Genomic DNA, 19,616 nt, shown 5'->3' on the forward strand with positions numbered 1-19,616 from the left:
AAGTACAGGTGGCCGACGTCTATTAATATCCAGGACTTTAATTGGGTATTGTTTTCTACACAAATATGCAGTGTCGTATGTTCCTTTTCGGGAAGCAACATAAAAGGTACGAGTCTGAGAGCCACGTTCAGAGAGGCTAGTGTGGTGTATTGTGTTGGATAACGGTCACACACAGTCACACAAGGACAAAATAGCAAGCGAAAGTTGCCAGGTCTTGATTACTTAGGAGAATACGGGGCACACATCATTATCAAACAGTCTGTTGTCTTCAGCACTGTGCTCTTCAGTCTCAACCACCCATGCAGTTGTCTAGGCACGGCAGACAGTTGTTTGGGCTGACACCACTTTGATGAATGACATTGTAAGTATTGGTCATTTACCATAGTTTATTCATCATGTACTATAATGTAACATCTTCTAAAAAGTACACACAGATAGATATATGAGTGTGACTGAAGTGCACAATCAGATTACTGGCTGTAGAACACATTTTATGACAAAAATATCCTTACAAGAAAGATTAATATGGATGATGAAAAGTAAATATGTCAACAGAGCAAACTCATTCCAACGCACCAAGCTCTGCACTTGGTGTTTATTTTTAATCAATGTTTACTTCTCAGCTAGATTAAATTAATTATAATGTAATCAACATTGCAAATCATTTAGGAAATCAAAAGTCCCCATGTAAATTACATGTACTGCTGGCAAAACGTGTGGGCTGTACATTTTACGTTGACAATTTATTCTTATTTGCTGACTTGCTTCTCTCATCTTGAGTAATTGATTCTGAGTGGCTCGTTTCTTGCGATGAAAAACACTACAGGGACTTGAGGAAGAGAAAGACCTCTGACTGACAGCATGATCAGAGAAAGCAGCAGAGAACCTTTTAGCTCGGTTGATCTTTAATTTGTTCTGCTATTCCGTTGCTCATCATGCTGTTTCCCCGTTCTGTTTATAGCATTTTGCATTTAATTACTTCACCTGACACTGCAGAGGTGCCCGAGCGGCGAGAAGTCGAGGTAATATGTCCAATAAGAATAACAAATCATTACATTATTATCCTTATTACTCCTCGAGAGGCATAGTGGAACACGAGAAGTCACACCGTTGGTTCCACCTCCTCTGCTAAATGAGGACATCAGGGGGTCAGGTGGGGGCGCGGGCTCGCCGATCAATTCCGCCGCACCCCTTCATTTCCACCGAGAAACATTTTCATTTTCATTAGCGTGACCCTGGGTCCAGGATACTATATGCAGCGGATTAATTGTCTCCTTTACTCCTTCGCTCGGTAATCCAATCCCAGTCCCCTTCACCACAGGCTTGTGTTTCATTAGAGGGGGTCCCCTGGTTCTCTGCAGCAGACATATAGGTTCAGTGAAGGAGACAAGAGGTGCTTCTCGAGCCTCGCGGCGGACGCAGCTCACTGTTGGAGGGAGTGGGACTGGGAGCAAGGCAGCACGGGCTCGGAGGGGAGGGCAGCCATAAGGCCCGTGTGGTGCCCGGCTGGCCTCGCACCTCCCAGGGCCTGAGTGGGGGGCTCCGCGCCCGCGTTGAGGTGCAGTGACAGGTGGGCGTGGCAGTAGTCCAGAACCGACTGCTCATACCTGTACAACGTCAGCGCACTCAGCTGCTGTGGTATCTGGGGGAAAAAAAGAGAAAAGGGAAAGAGGGAGAAAGAGAGAAAACCAGACCTGTAAGTCAATCCAAGAGCTTCTGCTTGCCCGTTCCACATTTTATCCGCTTTTAGAATATCTGGAACGCTTTTAATTCACTTCATGCAGCGGCGGCACAGCAGTGTCATTAATGCAGCCTTGGCCAGTGATACAGTGCGAGCCCCAAGACCTGAAGACTGTGGTGCTCAAACACCCACTTTCAACTGGAGTGATTTATATGCAAGATGAAAGCCTTAAGCAAGAGTGCATACATATTTTCTGCCCTCTTTTAAATGGAGTCAAGGCTCCATTTAGTAGAGAGTGCTTATTACATTACAAGCACTTTGCTGATTCAAAGACCCCTCTCAGTTTTACGTGCTACTGTGGTCTGAATTATGTCAATTAAATGGGATAAAGCTGCATCTTGGCCTGCGCAATATTGATACTAATATCTCCATGTCTGTTAATGTCTTCGCACAAAATATGAATGCACTCATGCATGTCAAAATGCACAAAGCAACATATACATAGTAACAGTCACACACATCAGATAACAGCACAGAACACATACAGGACTCACATACAGGACTTGTATGCATGGTAGACAACTCTCTCTTCTCATACTCACCTTCAGATAGAGAAGATATTCTTGCCATTACTTTCATTCACTTTAAGAATCTAATTCCAAGAAATCAACTATTTTCATTTTCAGTGATAATGTGTTCAACTTAACTGCAGTATACTGAATGAGCAAACTATTAGAACTAATTAAAATTGTGCAGTCTGTAACTGCACTGCGAACGTTGCTTTCACTGCCTCCATTAAAAAAATCACAGATCACTGTAATGTGACTTGTGGGTGGAATATCTATTGTTAAATATGCTGTCTTGGATTATTTTATTGGATTGCAATAGGATTTACTTTAAGCTGATTTGATGCAGCAAGGGCTTTTAGATAGGTGTTCCCTGAATGCGGTTAGGTCAAATTTCACAGCGCCGCCGCCATTCAGACCTCTGAATTTAAGATCACAGCTTACAAAAGGTTATGTTTTACAACCCGGTTCAGTTTGTTCGCCGCTTTAATGGAAAGCTTAGCTGAAGACACTCCATTGTGTAATTCAGCGGCTGAACTTCACACACTATTTTAGAGGACTTAATACAATATTCATGAACAACAATGCCCTGAATGCAAAATGAACTAAGTGGGAGGTCTGTATCTGGGAGTTCTCTCCACAAATTGTCATGGGGGAAGGCTGCATTGAGGACAAGTTTTCTCAAATTGCTGGAACAGAGAAAGTCAAACATATTGGTGGAAACTTAGACATAAATCTATGCCACTGGTTGTTTGGTCGAACCAATAGCCACCGCTCTGTATGTACAACAACAGAGTGGTACTATAGATTAAACAGCTATAGTATTTTTCAAACGTGCCATAAACTATACTGAGCTGAGGTTGCTGCGGCGATAAAGCTCACTGTTCGAGCTTTAGGGAACTCTATATGACTGTTATAAATACATACTAGCATAGCATACTCTCAGAGAGGTATAATGCTATCATTATATCGGTTGACTCACTATAAAACAACCTGGATCTTTTTAAATTAGGACAATCCAGACAGCAGAAATTGTTAGGATGAATTATCATGTGATCTTAGTTGGTGTGTTTTGGACTAAAACAACATAATGATTTGAAGGATTTGCATCATTCAAAATACTCAAAAGAGAAGGGAAGTTAAAATAATCAACAGTAATGAACTCCAGCGAGTTCTATAATAAAGTTCTGCAATGCCAAGCTTTGACAGTGACTGCTTGTTTATTGTACTTTATGTCAAGTTATTTCCCTAACTCTAGCCTGCTCACCACCACTGTGCAGATTGCTTAGGATTCAAACCCTCTCAAACCTCTCAAAGAGCTTGACTCATACTCTTAGAGTATGAGTCAGAAGTGATCTGATACCTAGACAGCATATATATATTCAGTCTAAGGCCTGGGTATCTGTGTCTTCAGGTGCTTTTTTTATTGTATGTAGTCTAGTGGTGTGTGTTGAGCCTTTACAAACCCCTCAAAGTGAAAAATACTTTATCTGTGTGATGCACATATCCATAACGTATCCCAATGAGATGAGAGAGGTCCCAAATTATGCCGATGTCAAAATCATTTTTTCTGCTCTTCCAGTAAATGCACTGTGAAGCGCTGATGCCTCGGCTTAGACTTGGGGCCGTGACATTTTGACATCTCTAAGCAAGCACCGGGTTCTGTGATGGAGACTAATTTCCAAAAATGTTTCTAGTTTGTCCAGCATAGATTTGCAACCTACCAGTCAAAGAACAAACACACACACACACACTCACACACAATCCACCCCCAGCAAGTATGGTGATAAAATCTGTTCGACAACAATCACTTTTTATCGTGACCTTTTTGGCTTTTTACTGCCACTTTCCTCAAACACTCTAGTTAGTTGCCGGCTTTTTCAGCACTTTGCTTGAGCTGTCACCTAGCTTACATAATGTGCACCCTCAGCCTTCAATCCGCAAAGTCACACACTCGTATTTTCTTTTCATCAGAGCCACTTACCATGAAATAAACTATAATTTCCGTTTCATGGGGTCTTTAAATTTTAGGAAGGCCCTCCCCAGTTTTTGCATCGACAGCCATGGGCGGCAGCTGCAACCTATTCTCTCTCAAATGTTGTAAACTAGAACGGAAACAGGAACACTCGAGCCCCTATGACTTGCTCCAGATCAGTCCTCAAAGATCACGCTTCAAGACGATTCGCGCATGCAAATCTGAATTCAGTACAATGGAAGTTCTACAGACACTGAAAAGTTAGGGAGGGAAAGTCACTGAAACTGTATCTGCAACACGATGGGTACTCGTCATCTAAAATGGGTTTTGGTGAGAAGGTGAGTGTAGTAGTTGGTTGTGAATCAGCAAGTGGTGGAAACCTGGATGCCCTTATCACATACTTGGGACACTGTGGCTTTGAATCCAACTCATGACCTTTATTGCATGTCACCCTCTTTCTCTCCTATATTTCTGTCTCATCTAAGAAAGCATAAATGTCTTAAAAAATCAATGATGGAGACTGAAGCAATACGGCTTAATGTAACTGCCTTGCGACACTACATTTACATCCAAGATAGTACATACAGTACATACAGTATCTGGGGTGGCAAGCTGTCCTGTAACCAAAGGTCACAGTTTAAATCCCTACAACAGCTAGTGTTTATCAACTGCCATATGTCCCGCTTAAGTGGTTTTGAGCAAGACATCGAACGCCGTGCTGCTCACTGATTGTAGGTCACTCTGGATAAGAGCATGAGCTAAATGACTAAAGTATAAAATGTAAATGCAAGTATTTAATCCTCACTCACACTAACTTCATGTCAGCTCTCTTTACAGCTGCGATGAGGTCTCTATGCGGTGAAGGGTGAATAAATTGAGATAAATGGGATTTATGTTTTTACCACTCTCGCACGCTAACAAAACGTAGCACTGCACTTTAAATATACTCCATTCACACTGAGCAGGCAGCGCTCCTTTGCTGTACTCCCTCGTGAGGAGGACGGAGTTCAAATATCCCCGTTTCTGAGGCAGTTTTCAAAGTAGGATCGGTTTCACGTCTTAGCAAAGAAGAAAAGAATAAAAGCCTTTTTGGCCAACCAAACAGAGCGAGCCTCCAGGTCTAATCAGGAATATTGGGGGAAATGCTGGCTGTTATGGTTGGTGCTCTTAGAGAGGTGAGTCATTGGCTGGCGTAGCCTGGACAGCAGCCAACAGCGCTGCTTTAGGGCCAATCGCTGCAAACAGTAGGATTTGCTTTAGGCATGATCACATCTTCCCTCAACTTTCATGGCTGTGGAAGTCTTCTCCCATCTCTGAGCTACGCAAAACGATAAATATAAAATGATTTCAAATCTCTTGATTACAATAGCCGACTATGAATAGCCCAGTTTTCTCTTGACAATCGTAAGTCATTATTCAGTGACTCATTGGCTCCAAGCCAAGGTAATAAAACGGGCATCTGGCATCAACTCTTGTCCTCACTTTATGTTAACAGTTTAAACTATGGCTGAACCTATTTATCGTCAAGGAAATTCAAAGGGAAGAAAAACTCCAGCTGAATATATATCGTGCAAGTTGGCTATTCTTACCCCGTTGATACTAAATCTTTATTCAAGGTATTGTATGTTCATATTATATGACATATTTAAACCCGAGGTGACAATGTTATGGCAGCGCGATTGCATCACCTTTCAAACTTGTTATGCATTTAGACTCTTATTATCTGCATCTCCCTCTTAGCTGACATGACTCATCTTCTATCATTAGAAACCTCTAGAGTTGAAAGCGATAAGAAATACATTTTGTAGTAGATCAAGCAGTTTCATAATCTGTTAAATCAGTCTGGGAGTTTTTTCTGTCTTCAAGTGCCAACAGCTGTAAGAATCACAACTCTTTTTCTTTGGTTCTTTAGTTTAGTTTAGTTTAGTTTAGTTTAGTTGTTTACACAGTGATACAGCAGAGGTGAAGTGATAAACACTGTGATAAAACACAATGGTAAAGTACAGAAAGAAGAGGAAAACATACTAATTGCATTTGACACAAATAACCCGTCGGCGTACAAAAATAATTCACCTCAAAACAAACAAAACGAAGGAGAAAAATAAAGATGCCAAGCAAAGATACTACTGAACTGAATGACAGAAACTAAATGACAAAGAAATACAATGTGTGTGTGTGTGTGTGTGTGTGTGTGTGGTGGGAGGGTTATACAGCAACAACAAATTGCATTAATGACAAGTTGGGGACTTAAATTCTATTTGCCCTGATGCAGGGAATGAAATCATAGGAGCAGTGCGAGTGTGGATCTCGGAGATGTATACTTCCCAGTCTGCCTTCAGCAAAACCAGTCTGTCAGCTTAGTCTGCCTTCAGCAAAACATAACCACTGGAATCCTGACCCCAGGCAAAATTACACATTACTCACTGCTGGCTCCTTGTTATGGCCATTTCTGCCCGAGAATGCAGTGCGCAGTGTAAAACTACTACTTCTGTATAGCGCAACCCATCACCGAGCTAAGCAAGTCATTTTATAATGGTAGGATTGCATGCAGTACACAAAGCCTGAAGATTATCTGGCCATTCTGACATCTGAATGTTGATGCTGAAATGCAGATCTCACAACACCAGTGAAATTACTGCAATATGGTGGCCATTTTAAAAGAAGAGGTCTGAATTTAGGCAGAATCTTTTGGTATTACATAAAACTACTTCTCCACCAAATTCAGTGTTTTATTACAAAACGCACAGATCTACATAAGCACTCTACTAACACACTCTGAGGCACTTTGCTGCAGATGCCGAGGAGGACAATGATATAAACCCTTATGACACAGCGCACCGCCATTAATTCTATTTCCCAAGCTATTAGCTTTTGATTGCTTATAAAAGCATTCACTTAAGTTGTTCCCCTTTGCACTGCTGTGAATGTGGGTCAAGCTGCAACTAAATGATTCCCAATTAGGTGACAGACAGCTGCACCATGCCAGCATGCCTCAGACTGGCACGGGAGGCATGAGCTCTCATTGGCATATTAACAACATCCTCCGCCCGAGCAGTGCTGCTGCTCTCTGTCAGCTGGATAATTCACTCAGTGGTCAACACTGCAGCGAGAGAGCACAGACAAGCCTCTATTATCATTGCTGTCTATTAGGCTACACACCCATGGATGCTGAATGGCATGCTAATGGCCACAAGGCCCTTTTCCCGATCGCTGCTTTGCATGGATAAATTGCAAAATGACTTAAGGGTGAGTGAGAAAGACACATAGTTGATAAGAAGTGGTCAGTGACATTGAATGAAGCGCGGCATAAGACTTAAACATACTGTACTTGGTAGAAATGCACTTTCAGATATCGTGTATTTCAGATGATGATTATCGTGGATGTTTGAAATGCGCGTGAAAAAGTTAAGACGCATCCGACAACACAATTTGCTGTTGCTAAACGGAACATTCAGTAATATTCAATAAATCAGACAACAAATACTACGGATGAGACAGCAAACTGTCTAGCTTCCTCCTTTTTAGGTTTTTGTAGCAATTAGGACAAAAAAAAGCTAACATCCATTGCGGCTGAAAGTTGTACATCGTAATACTGCATGTGCTAGAAATCCAGAAAGATGATCTTTTGCCGACTTTAATATTCACCATGTAATTACATTTCTATTTGAAAAGCGTTTCACATTTGTCAAAATAACCATAATCCTTCAGATGTGGGGATTTATCTCCCCCTAATGCTGCTCATCCCATTTTCTGCTCATCAATGTTGGCAATGCATGCCGAGATTTACTGTTATTTACTGGATGGACGTTTTATGAGTCACTACAGACTCTTTCTGATGTATGTAGATATAAGTAACCTGAACATGGATGCCAAGAAAGATAGATGCACCATAAATTAATTCATGTGCAGTAGGAACCATACAGTATGAAGAGATGTGCACTGTACTGTATGTTTCACTCTCCCTCGCTGGCTGTCTGTTTTTCTCTCTCCTTACACACCCACACACATCCCTGAGCACACACACGCACACGCCAATGCTGCTTGTCAAAACACCCATTAAATGCCTCAATCCTGAAAAAAATGATAATTATGTCACTTCTAAGGTCACAGTTGTTTACTTGAAACTGCGATGGTATCATGGCGTAATATGTTTTCAAATTTATTTAAAGCTTCATAGTTAATTTATGTAACAAACATGCAGCACATGTTTTGAAGAATACCGTTTGCAAAATGATGCTTTCATTCTGTAACAGACACTGTGCTGAGGACTAAACACTGCAGCCTTTGATGCAATTCCAACAATCTTTATGACAAAAAAAAAACCTCCACAACAAAGGCAATTTTTTCATTTGGACAGATACCTACAGTAATCCAATTTGATAATATGCCAGATGCTGTAGTGCCCTGCTCACAGTGTATACAACATGTTTGAAGAAATTTAAACTATGACGAATGTTTGTATGTATAAACGCTACACGCCAATGCTTGTATTATTTCATTTGGAGTCTTGTTGCATGGGTAGACCAACCTGGAATTACAGGGGAAAATACTCATATGTTTTTCTTATGGCCCAAGACTATGAGCAACTCTCTTCCAAAGCAAGAAACCAGAGGAACCAAGACTCGCCCATGGAGCTTATCCACTGACAGTGAATGGACTTACTCACTGTCATCCATCATCATTTTTTTTTTTTTACAGCCACATTACCAGGATATTTCAGTCGTTCTATCTATTACAAACCCTCAGAAAATCAGTGCAGGTATTGTCCAAGTCACCTTTTCCATCTTATCCAATTCATAGACCTGTGCATCACCGATAGGGAGGCTGGACAAATGGATAAATTATGGAATTCATTACAATAACTCACTCAAGAACAGTACGGCGGTTGGATTGTTGATTGCAAGATTTCAAGATTTAAATGTAGTTATCATCACACTATTGTATTGCACTGTCAGTAGGTTTGTAGAGTGAACACATGTAGATTAATATGTGTATATATGTAGGTCCATACGGGATAAGTGTCAATGTATGTAGGTTATATGTGTCATGCATGTATGTATATGATATATGTGTGTCAACAATTATGTATTGTATAATATGAATTATTGTATGCTTAAATGTTTTTAATGTGGACTCTTGGAAGATTAGCAAATAGGCTAAAAGAGATCCAAATAAAATCAATCAATCGATAGGGAGGCTGGACAACCTCTTGATTCTATTGTTTCTAGCTTCATTAGACAATAATTAATTGTCCCAAGCGTATAAAATAAACATAATGTCAATATATTACATAGAAATAACAAACATATTTAAAAAGGGAACTTTAAATCATTTGGCTTGTGCAAAGAACAAATGAAAACCCCAAACCAAACAGAATCACATCACTACTTGTAGACGCCACTAATGGTTTCCGCAGAGAGTATTTTTCTTGGAACTTTACTTTTTCACTTTCTCACCAAAAAGAAAAGTAGTTCAGAAAGAGAGAGAGAGACGATGTCAGATATGCTAAGAGGAAGGCTAAAAGGGGTTCAATGCACCAATGACAGGCTATTTCATTCTCTAATGGATTTCTTGAGTTTATCAGCCTTGCTTTGTCTAGATGAGATATCAAGCTAATGTTGCAAATCACAGATAATTTAGTAAGTGCAAAGAGATATGAAAAGACCAGACTGACAGACTTGTGTTTAATGGATATGGTAATAACACAATCACCTTAGTTCAGATTGAACGCTCATCGATTGTGCGGCTGACTGTATTGTTACCGCTTCAGAGAAGTCAGCCAATATTTTATATGATGGAAAGGTTTTACATATAACAGAGTTTCTGCACTCAGTGTCTAGAGTTGGAGTCTGCTTTTTCTTGTTTTTGAAAAATATTAAGTCGGCGCGAATATACTAAAATCCATGTGCTCCAGGACAACAGAGGAATGGTAATTTTAAGGGGAGACTGAAAAAGTTGACTTTCTGAGGTTTGAAAAGAACTTATTCCTCTAATCCACCCAAACAGCCTGTCAAGAGCTCAAAATGAGGGCAACAAGAGCATCTGAATAGTGTTGCTGAGGAATTTTTGCACCCTCAGCCATCACTTTCATTTCTCCAATACATTACTGACCACATCTAACTCAAATATAATTGCGTTAATTCAATGTGGTGCTGTTAAAACAGCGTCGAAAATAATCCCCAACAGACCCGGAGTGAAGACAGAAAAACATAAAAGCCTCAAATTTTCTGATATCTATGAAAAGTGCTTTCAGACTTTTCAAAACAAGACTTGCAAAAGAAAGATACGGAAAAAATAATCTTTATTTTTTTCATCTCGGGAGAGTTGGCAGATAAAGTTGATACATTGCGGTAAACCATCTCATATAAATGTCACAGTCTAAGGTCCAGGATGTTGTCATGCCATTGCTCAATCCACCATAGTACAGGCCTTTCACTCCTGTCCAGTTTCCATGGTGATAACTCATAAAAAATGGGCTGTATGTCTAACTCTTAATGCTGTGGAAGACTGTGTGTGTCTCTATGTGTGCGTGCGTGTGTGTGTGCGTGCCATATGAAGGTTTGTGTACTCTGTTATTATGTGAATATCCCCTTTACTTTCTACACTGAGATGAACTCTTAAAGGAGACTAGAAAGCCCATAAAGCACACAGTAAACACACACACACGCACAGACACGCACGCACACACATTTTGTCATTTTTTTCTGCACTAGATTTGATCTCTCTCCTCATGATTGTGTTTTGGTTGGAGAGCCAACATATCTACAAGAAAACAATTGGTCGCATAGAATATTCAAGACAATGAGCTGCAGGGAGAAAAAAAACAAAAAGATCAGATTTGGTTTATCCCTGATCTATTTGTCTGTTGCCTTCAAAAGAGGCCAGAGGACAGCCATCTGTTTAAGTGCTACAGTCTGAAACAGCCTCTGAACTTGAGCAGACTTGTCCAATATTGATGTGGCTGAAAATGTGAGGCGACAAGAGATGAACTGCAGCCAGCTGTTGGCCTCCTGTGATATTACCACAGAGGAATGGTCTGTACTAGGAGGATCTGGGTGATATACGGGGACCGGGGCCTGCTGAAGATTCATCTGCAGTGATGAGATGTGAATATTGCAGCGGGATAATGTACAACTCAAGTGAAGCGGTATGAGGCCATTGCTGTGATACAATAGCCACTGCATGAAACCATACATTATCCTGTCATTCTTCCCTTGCTGTCAAACAAAGGGACTGACGCTGCTGTCGCTGCGCCTCAACAGTTTCAGGAATTGCAGTCTCAAAGTGTCTTCTTCAAACAATCTGTAAGAACCGTGTTTTTTTTTTTAATTTATTTTTGGCAACATCTTTGGTCAAAGCTGTGGTGTTTCTGCACTGCACTTCCCAGACTTGTCAATCAAACAGTGTGTTCAGTGCTGTGATGGATTTTCTCTGAGTTTCTGTAGGTGGGGCTCTTTTCTTTCTCTGTCTGTCATGGTGGCTATCGCTGCTCATGCTAACTACCCAGTTCTTCTTCTGTTTGTTCCAAACAAACCAGACTTGTCTTTCTCTTGGGAGAGACCTACCAGACACCAGGTGTTTAGAACAGCAAATGTAAAAGTTTCATGAACTGGCTATGGGCTGAATCGCTATTGTGTTGTATCCGTCGCCAATAGAGAGTAGCAAAACTGACATTTATTTATATGAAAATGTCACCGATTTTCACTTTAAAGAATAATGTGTTGCCTCGGATTTGGAGTTTAATTAAAAAGTGCTTTGCAGTAGTTCTACAAAATGAGCATTTCTGCCAAGCTGTTGCCAACAGGTAGACTACAGTCCTGTTCTATTCAGAGGACTGATGCTGTGAAAAGAACATTATGTTTACGGCTGAGAAATCTTTCCCATGGCCCTGTCTGCATCACTCCTCTCTCTCTCTTTCTCTCTCTCTCTCTCTGCATTTCTTCCTCCGTCTAACTAGCACCTCTGCAGCCACATCAGTTTGATGGTCCACTTTATTAAGATGAATGATTCTCATCCGTGTGACGCCTTCCCTCATTTGACTGCGGAATCTTCCCGGTGTGTGCGGCGGAGGCGCCCAGCTGTCACCTTGGGCAGCTTGACAGGATCTCCCCGGAGGTCACCTTGGGGATCTAAGTTCACAGTCACAGTGCAAACGTTTCGTTGCCCCGGCAAAAGTGCCGCAGCATGACTCAGTTACACTGTCGGTCTGTTCAACGGGGCGAGATGTACCCCGGCAGGATGTACAGTAATAAATCACATAAGATAAACAAGCGGTGACAATGAAGGGAACAGGAGGGGTCAGCAGCCTCGATGTCTTCTTGAACAAAACCCATCTGAACTGGCTGATATGACGAGAGATGCGGGGGGAGAGGGGTGAAAGATGCCAGTGAGGTCTATGTGTGCTGCGGTGATATAAGGAGGGCGTCTGCCTTTTGGGCGAAAGCACTACCCTACATCTGTTCTGTGAGCCCTGCAGGATTGGGGGCAGTAAATGTAATTGATTACAAGACCCAGTGGTTCAGTTTGGCCTCAGTTTGATTATTTAGCGGTGCTCACAATGGGGGATAAACAACACAAGCAGATTAAGTGTTGACCATTAATCTCCTATGTTCAGCAATCACATTAACACAGAAAAATGCTCCTCTGCTTTGATATCCTTACACTTATTTTTTTTAATGTGACAAAAATCTTTCATTCTGACATAATAATAAAACACAGTTTTATTAGGCAATTTCTTAACTGTATTTGTGCTCCATCAATTGTTCCAGTCTGTTATAACAACAATTATGGACTGCTGAACGGAATTAAACAGAACAGAGGGGCTTAATCTAAATGAACGCCGCTGAACAACAACACATCACTACTTATCTATAAATAACAAGAAGGTGCTCTTTAAAATAGTGATTAAAACAACACATTTCATTTCAAACAACAAAGGAACCAACCGGCCTAATGAATCCTGAATTGAGATCAAGGAGTCAAGCAAATATCCTCTCAAAAACAACAAAAAAGCGGTCTGTTTTTCCTTTGTCAAACTTGGGTGTTTTTTGCGGTCTCTCTTTACCCGCTGTCAGACACAGCTGACATTAGTATTCTGATGCGGCCTCCTTCAAGCAGTGTTCGGTGCCAGCCACTTAATTTGTCATTTATTGCTCCATGACAACTGAAGTAATTGAACCTCTTGCCCATGGAAGATCTCTGCCAGCCTTGTGGCCGTTTTCCCTCATTGTGGGGGAGACGCAGCTACAGGACCTTGGTGCAAATAAGGGCACAGATCTCATTTTATGGGGCAATGAGATGGTTAGTATGTACCCCGGCCACAAGGGCCTCTGAGATGTTTACTGCACGCCTCAGAACCCCACTGAAGGCTAACTGGACTTCAGATAAAGAGAGGAAATTGGAGAGTATGAATAGCTATGAAAATGAAGGAGCGATGACAGAAGAGGGGAGAAAAGAGAAAAAGAACAACAGAGCCTGTGATTTGTGTTCATAAAATCATCTGTTGTGAGGAATTATTCTCGGAAGTCGTGTCACAGACAATTAGGATGCAAACTAATCACCTAACTAGAGACTTGGGATAATATGTGTGTTTGTCTCAATCTTCACGCACCAGGAAATGAAGGTGACTGTGTATCAGATTGAAGTATAATTAATTAATGTCAATCTTTGATCATATAGATTGCTATTTTTCTCATAGGTTATTGAAAAGTAAACTCTTTGCTTACTCAAATCTACACAAATCTTTCTTTTTTGATTCAAACTCTAACCCTTTCTTCCACCTTATTCTGATTTGTACACAGTCTGATCTACAAGGCTAATTAAGTTCTTCTTACTTCAGCAACATTCTGACTCTTCCCTTCATTAACGTTTTTGCACTCATTATAGTTGTATAGCAAGGACGTGTTAGACAAATTAGGGGATACAGAATGAAAGAAACGCCAGAAAAACGTGGTGGAACTCTTTCATGTGAGGAGAATTTGTTTTAAAAAGCAGAATAATTACCAGAGACAGGTAGGGTCTGAAATAATACCCATGTTGAGATATGGGCAGTATTTCCACTGTATGCATGTAACTTCTTTTTGTGTATTATATGTATTTGACATCACTTTAATTATCACTAAGTAATTTGGAGAATGATGCTTTTGATGGCAAGAGTTTTGTATTTTAGAAATACTGGAATACTTTCAAGCAGAAAAACATTTAATAGAAAAAAAAGCTTCTAAAGCTGAACTGCTATGATATTGATGACAGACATGTAATACTGGAAAAAGGATGTATTGATCAAGCCTGTAATGGGCTCTATTTGGAACCAATACTAGAAGACAAGTGTAGCTCTGAAACAATAACACTTGAGGGAGATAGGTTTGATTGCAGAGGATGCCCAATGAAAACAATAATGCTCTCAAAACCTACAGTATACAGGCTTTGCTCACACACCTAGAATGCTCAGTTTTAGATGAGGAAAAGTTCCAAGGTTTCTGGTGCCATTAAATATGTCATGTCATCTAATAGGGAAATATGGATAATATGGGACTTAAGATTTCCCAACATCTCAGCAATGTGCTGTGCATGTTCTATACTCTACATTGAAAAAAACACTTAAAGGAAAAATCCACCTTAAAACACACACACACAAAAAAAACAGCTATTGGCGATGCACCTTGCATTCCTGGGTCCATTTTATTGTTCGCTGGTGTATTTTTCTTATCCATGATAGTGTAAACATATACACATCAGGCACTTTCAGGCTCTTTTTGATCGCTAACTCGAAACCAGCATAAGTCTATTCTGGAGCAAAATGAATGCGTTTGAGGGTGCAAACAGACTTTTCAAGGGGAAACGGATTGGGATTCTTTCAGTTTCCATCAGGAAAGTCAGAATAGGCAAAAAATAACTCCCCCAAAAAAACATTAAAAAACAAAGAGAGGACTGGGTAGGGGGAAAAAAAGCAAGAAGAGAACCTGTTGCAATCAAGTGGTGCTGCCGGCCTGGTGTGTTTGCTGAAGACATTTGGAAAAAAAGGGTGGAAACGTACACCAGCGTGGGGGAGGTGCTGGCTTACGGGGGCAACATCAAAAAATTTCAAGACATAGCTGCACACTCATAACTCTATATACTATTATACTATGCTATAAAAATTAATTTGAGGGGCGTCCTGGTGGCTTAGAGGTCTAAGGCACGTACCATGTAACCGTGACGTCCTGTGCTGGAATCCGGCCCAGGACCTTTTGTCGCGCGTCATCCCCCTCTCTCTTCCAATCTTTCCTGTCTCTCTCAACTTTGAACTATCTAATAAAGGCAAGACAAGGCCAACAATAAATCTTAAATAAAAAAATAAATAAAATTTGAGAACACACATTGGCGTAAATATTGTACACGTAAGGGCTTTAACATAACTATAGCATAAATAGCACAAAAAGTTTCATGTTAGCTTGTTAAGTTAATGCATTTAAGTTATGCTTTGGTTGCATAAGAAAAATATTTTCTGAAATATTGAAAAAAGTGGTTGTAAATTGTTCTTCCTCTTCCAGTTATCACAAACATATTCATTAATGTGCTTTTACTTGTTTGCTCTAATAAGATAACAAAAGCAGAAAACCTCAATGATTCCTTACGGAAGGATCAATCAATGGAAATGTATTACATTGACGATACACACTATTGTTCTCAGCATGTGCCTGAGTGATGAAGTCAACCCTATCTGTCAACAAGGACTCTGAGCCCTTAAAAATCAAACATTTCTCTGTCAATCAATGCCAGAGCATGTGACATCTTTTTGAATAGCTGTCTGTACTGCAAAACCAATTCTATAAGCTTCAAGGCTCACTCCTGTCTCATGAGTCATTAGCGATCCTCTTCTCATCCCGGGCTTTACTAATTTAGCATGTCTGTACAACCTTGATATCAATCACTTGAGAAAGACTAATTAGGCCTGTAGTCTTGGATCTCACTGCACTATAATTGCCAAAGGTGTGCACAGTACACAAAATGTGTGCTGAGATGTGGGACCAACCCCTCCTTGCTCAAGTCAAGTCACAGGACCACATAGAGGTGTGCGGCGATGCTGCTATTTGTATCTGTATTTGTTCCACCAACCAATTTGTATTTGGATCTGTATTTGAATAAATCTGGGAGTGAGCAGAGCTTAAACTGAAAGTTCCCCCTTGTAATCATTGCCATTGCTATTGCTGAGATATTAAAGCATTAAACTCATGGCTTTATAATGACCCATCAATAATGATGAAATATATGAAAAAACAGATTATTTGCAAGTTCATAAACAACCGTAGCCATAACCAATTATAAACAGGAAACCCGAATCTCTACCCGAAACTTATTGTATGCTAGTATGACCTGCAGGAACACTGGGGGACACCAAACAATCAATTATATACTGAATTATATCCTCCTCTCACTCTGAACTACTCTTTCAATTGGATATACAGTGTGGGGTTGGTGGTAACTGGGAGACAGTGAACAGTAAATTATAAACATTATAAATCTTCATTATGAACTACCTTATGCTATGAAATACACAACCTGCCCTTCTCTAAGCTGTATTTAGTGAAGACCAGTAGTGCGCAGCGATGGGGAGACACAACATCCTGCTGTACTGAGCAGACTCAGTCAAACCAACTCACAAAGTCTATCAGCAGAGCAGAGCAGAGCAGCAGACCCACCGAGACAAGAATAAGCGAAAAATCAGCCTCACCAATGCTGAATTAGTAATCAAAATAATTAGACTATTCCTGGAGCAAACAAAAAGTGTACGAACAAGCAACACTCTCTCTCTCTCTCTCTCTTTCTCTGTATTGCGGATCTGCGTGTGGCAAGCAGTGAGAACACCAGCAGACTGACTGAGGGACACAAACACACCCGCCCACTTCGCATCTGAGCTAAATGAGAAAAGACAATCAAGTTATTTTCAGCTTAATATGTTTTCTCCATGATTATAGGTATGCTACTAAAACATCTTACTAATACTGAAAAAAATCGCAAGGAACAAATATTAATTTCAAACATATTATTCATGCTTTGTCGAATATGGTATTGTTATGGTACGGTGTTGGAACATCCTTAACGTCAAGTCAGGTGGCGCCATAGTGGAGATTCTCAGCTGTGGTCGAGCCTCTTTTAAAGAAACCCAGTTTAGATCCTCTAGTTCTTAGCAATTTTAGACCTATTTGTAAGTTACCTTTTCACTTTTTAAAGAAAGTAGTTTCTCCTCAGCTGATTGCTTTTATGAATAATAACAACACTTATGGCAAGTTTCAGTCTGGTTTTAGAGCCCAACATAGCACCGAGACTGCTCTTGTTAAAGTCACTAATGATGTACTACTTACTGTGAATGCTGGTGATTGCTCTATTTTAATCCTTCTTGATATTACTGCTGCTTTTGATGCAGTCGACCATACGATTTTACTCAATTACCTCGGAAAATGGATTGGCGTCACAGGCACCGTTGGTATGCTCATACTTTACCAGCTGGTCTTTTTCAGTGGTTATGGGGAATGCGTCTTCTGCACATCTTATGTCTGGTGTTCCCCAAGGTGCGATATTAGGTCCCTTATTGCTCTCATTTGCTTCCCTTAGGTCACGTAATTCGCAAACACAATATATCCTTCCATATATGTGGATGACACACAGCTATATGTTCCAGTAAAAAACTACATTAGTGCTAGTTTCAAGCTCACCACCTGTTTTGTCTGTGAAGCTGACCAATAGCTTGCATCAAAGCATCAAACCCAGGTATATCAATTGTAAGCATTTTCCAATCATTTTCAGCATCCAGGCTATGCTGATGACATCATCACACAAACAATAAAAATCAAGAAGACCCAAGGCAACCTGCTTAGGCCTATAAATAATTTTTGTCTCAGAGGGGGTGAACCGCCCCCTCCAGCCCCCCCAAAAAACATTAACAAACGCTCTCTCTCTCTCTCACACACACACACACACACACACACACACACACACACACACAAAACCAAGTGCCATATCATAGAAGACATACACACAAAAGAAAGAAAGAAGCAAGTAAACAAGCCAGAAAGCAAGAGAAACAGAGAGAGAGAGAGAGAGAGAGAGAGAGAGAGAGAGAGCGAGAGAGAGAGACGTATCATCTTTCATTCAGACCTATATTCATATTGAGCTTATACTACTCAACTTACACTATGCTTAGGGTTTGAAAAACAACTGTAAAAGTAATAATTCTAACAAATAAAATGAACACAACTAAGATGTACAGACTTTTTAGAACCTTAAAGTTGATTGGCGCATCACTTTGCATCAATGCCTCTACCTTGAGTGGGGATCAGACTACAAACCCCATTCTCAGCAAAATATTTTGCATTGTCACAGTCCATTTAGCCAACAAGACTGATGTTAATCAGAGTACTATTTATAGTTGACTGCAGAAATCATCCAATAATGCATCATGTCTAGAATGTCATGTGAACCGGATCATTTGGTGTTTTTGTAATAAAAGTTACATTTTAAAATGCAAACGCTACATGTTTTGAGATTCCTGTTTAGCTAAGGCTACTATTAAAAACTGTCCCTGTATTCAGAAGAGCTTGTGACATATTTTTCACATAAAAAACTCTTGTGCCTGCTCAACCAAGGTAGATCAATCAACACAATGCCTACAACAGAAGCAATAGACTCCACAATAAAATGTAAATGAATCACCCATATAAAAAAGAAATACCCCTGCACATTCCAATAGACTATAACAAGCAGTAACTTCGACATAAACTAAACAGCCTAAATACCAGAGATAACAATATATATGATATAATTTCTCCCCATCATTCCAACACAGTTATTACAACCGACGACACAACATATGACAGGCATAATAGCCAGGCGGCCAACAACAATGGCACTAAACACACAGCAGTCAATCCATTTTGAAGTAAAGAAAGTAGAGGAAGCCTAACTGCCACAGATTTAAGTGAATGAAAGTGAATGAGCATCCAAAATGAATGGAAGTCAATGAACACTGTCCCCAAAATATGTCCTCCTTATAAACAAACCAACATATAATCTGCCTTACAGTTGTCCCAACATTTTCTCCAGCTCAGTGACAATAGTATGAGATTGTTTTATTGGCCCTATAAATTTCCATTAATCAGCTGCAGCCTAACCTTGGTATTCTCTCAGCTAATGTTAAGCCTGCAGCTAGAAACCTGAGGCTGAGTTTTGATTCAAACTTGCGCTTTGATGATCAAGTTAAAAAAGCTGCACAGTCCAGTTGCCTCCAGTTGAAAACCATCAGCAAAGTAAAGTCTTTTTATATCATTTCATTTAAACTACTGTACTTCTCTTTATCCCTGTTTCAGTCAGAATTATTTCTCCCGGCTACAGAAGGCTTCTAACTAATGTAAGAGAC

The 19,616-nt window shown here is 40.2% G+C and overlaps 1 protein-coding gene across 1 annotated transcript in view; it reads right to left on the reverse strand.

The window, feature by feature from the left end:
- Positions 1–1,423: 1,423 nt before the first annotated feature.
- LOC139933684 (leucine-rich repeat transmembrane neuronal protein 4) overlaps positions 1,424–19,616 on the reverse strand; it is a 33,092-nt gene continuing 14,899 nt past the window's right edge. The window contains exon 3 of the mRNA XM_071927862.1: positions 1,424–1,642. Within this exon, the coding sequence (XP_071783963.1) occupies positions 1,424–1,642 (219 nt within the window). The remainder of the gene's footprint in view (positions 1,643–19,616) is intronic.

Source organism: Centroberyx gerrardi, chromosome 8, assembly GCF_048128805.1.
Source record: "Centroberyx gerrardi isolate f3 chromosome 8, fCenGer3.hap1.cur.20231027, whole genome shotgun sequence".
NCBI lineage: Eukaryota > Metazoa > Chordata > Actinopteri > Beryciformes > Berycidae > Centroberyx > Centroberyx gerrardi.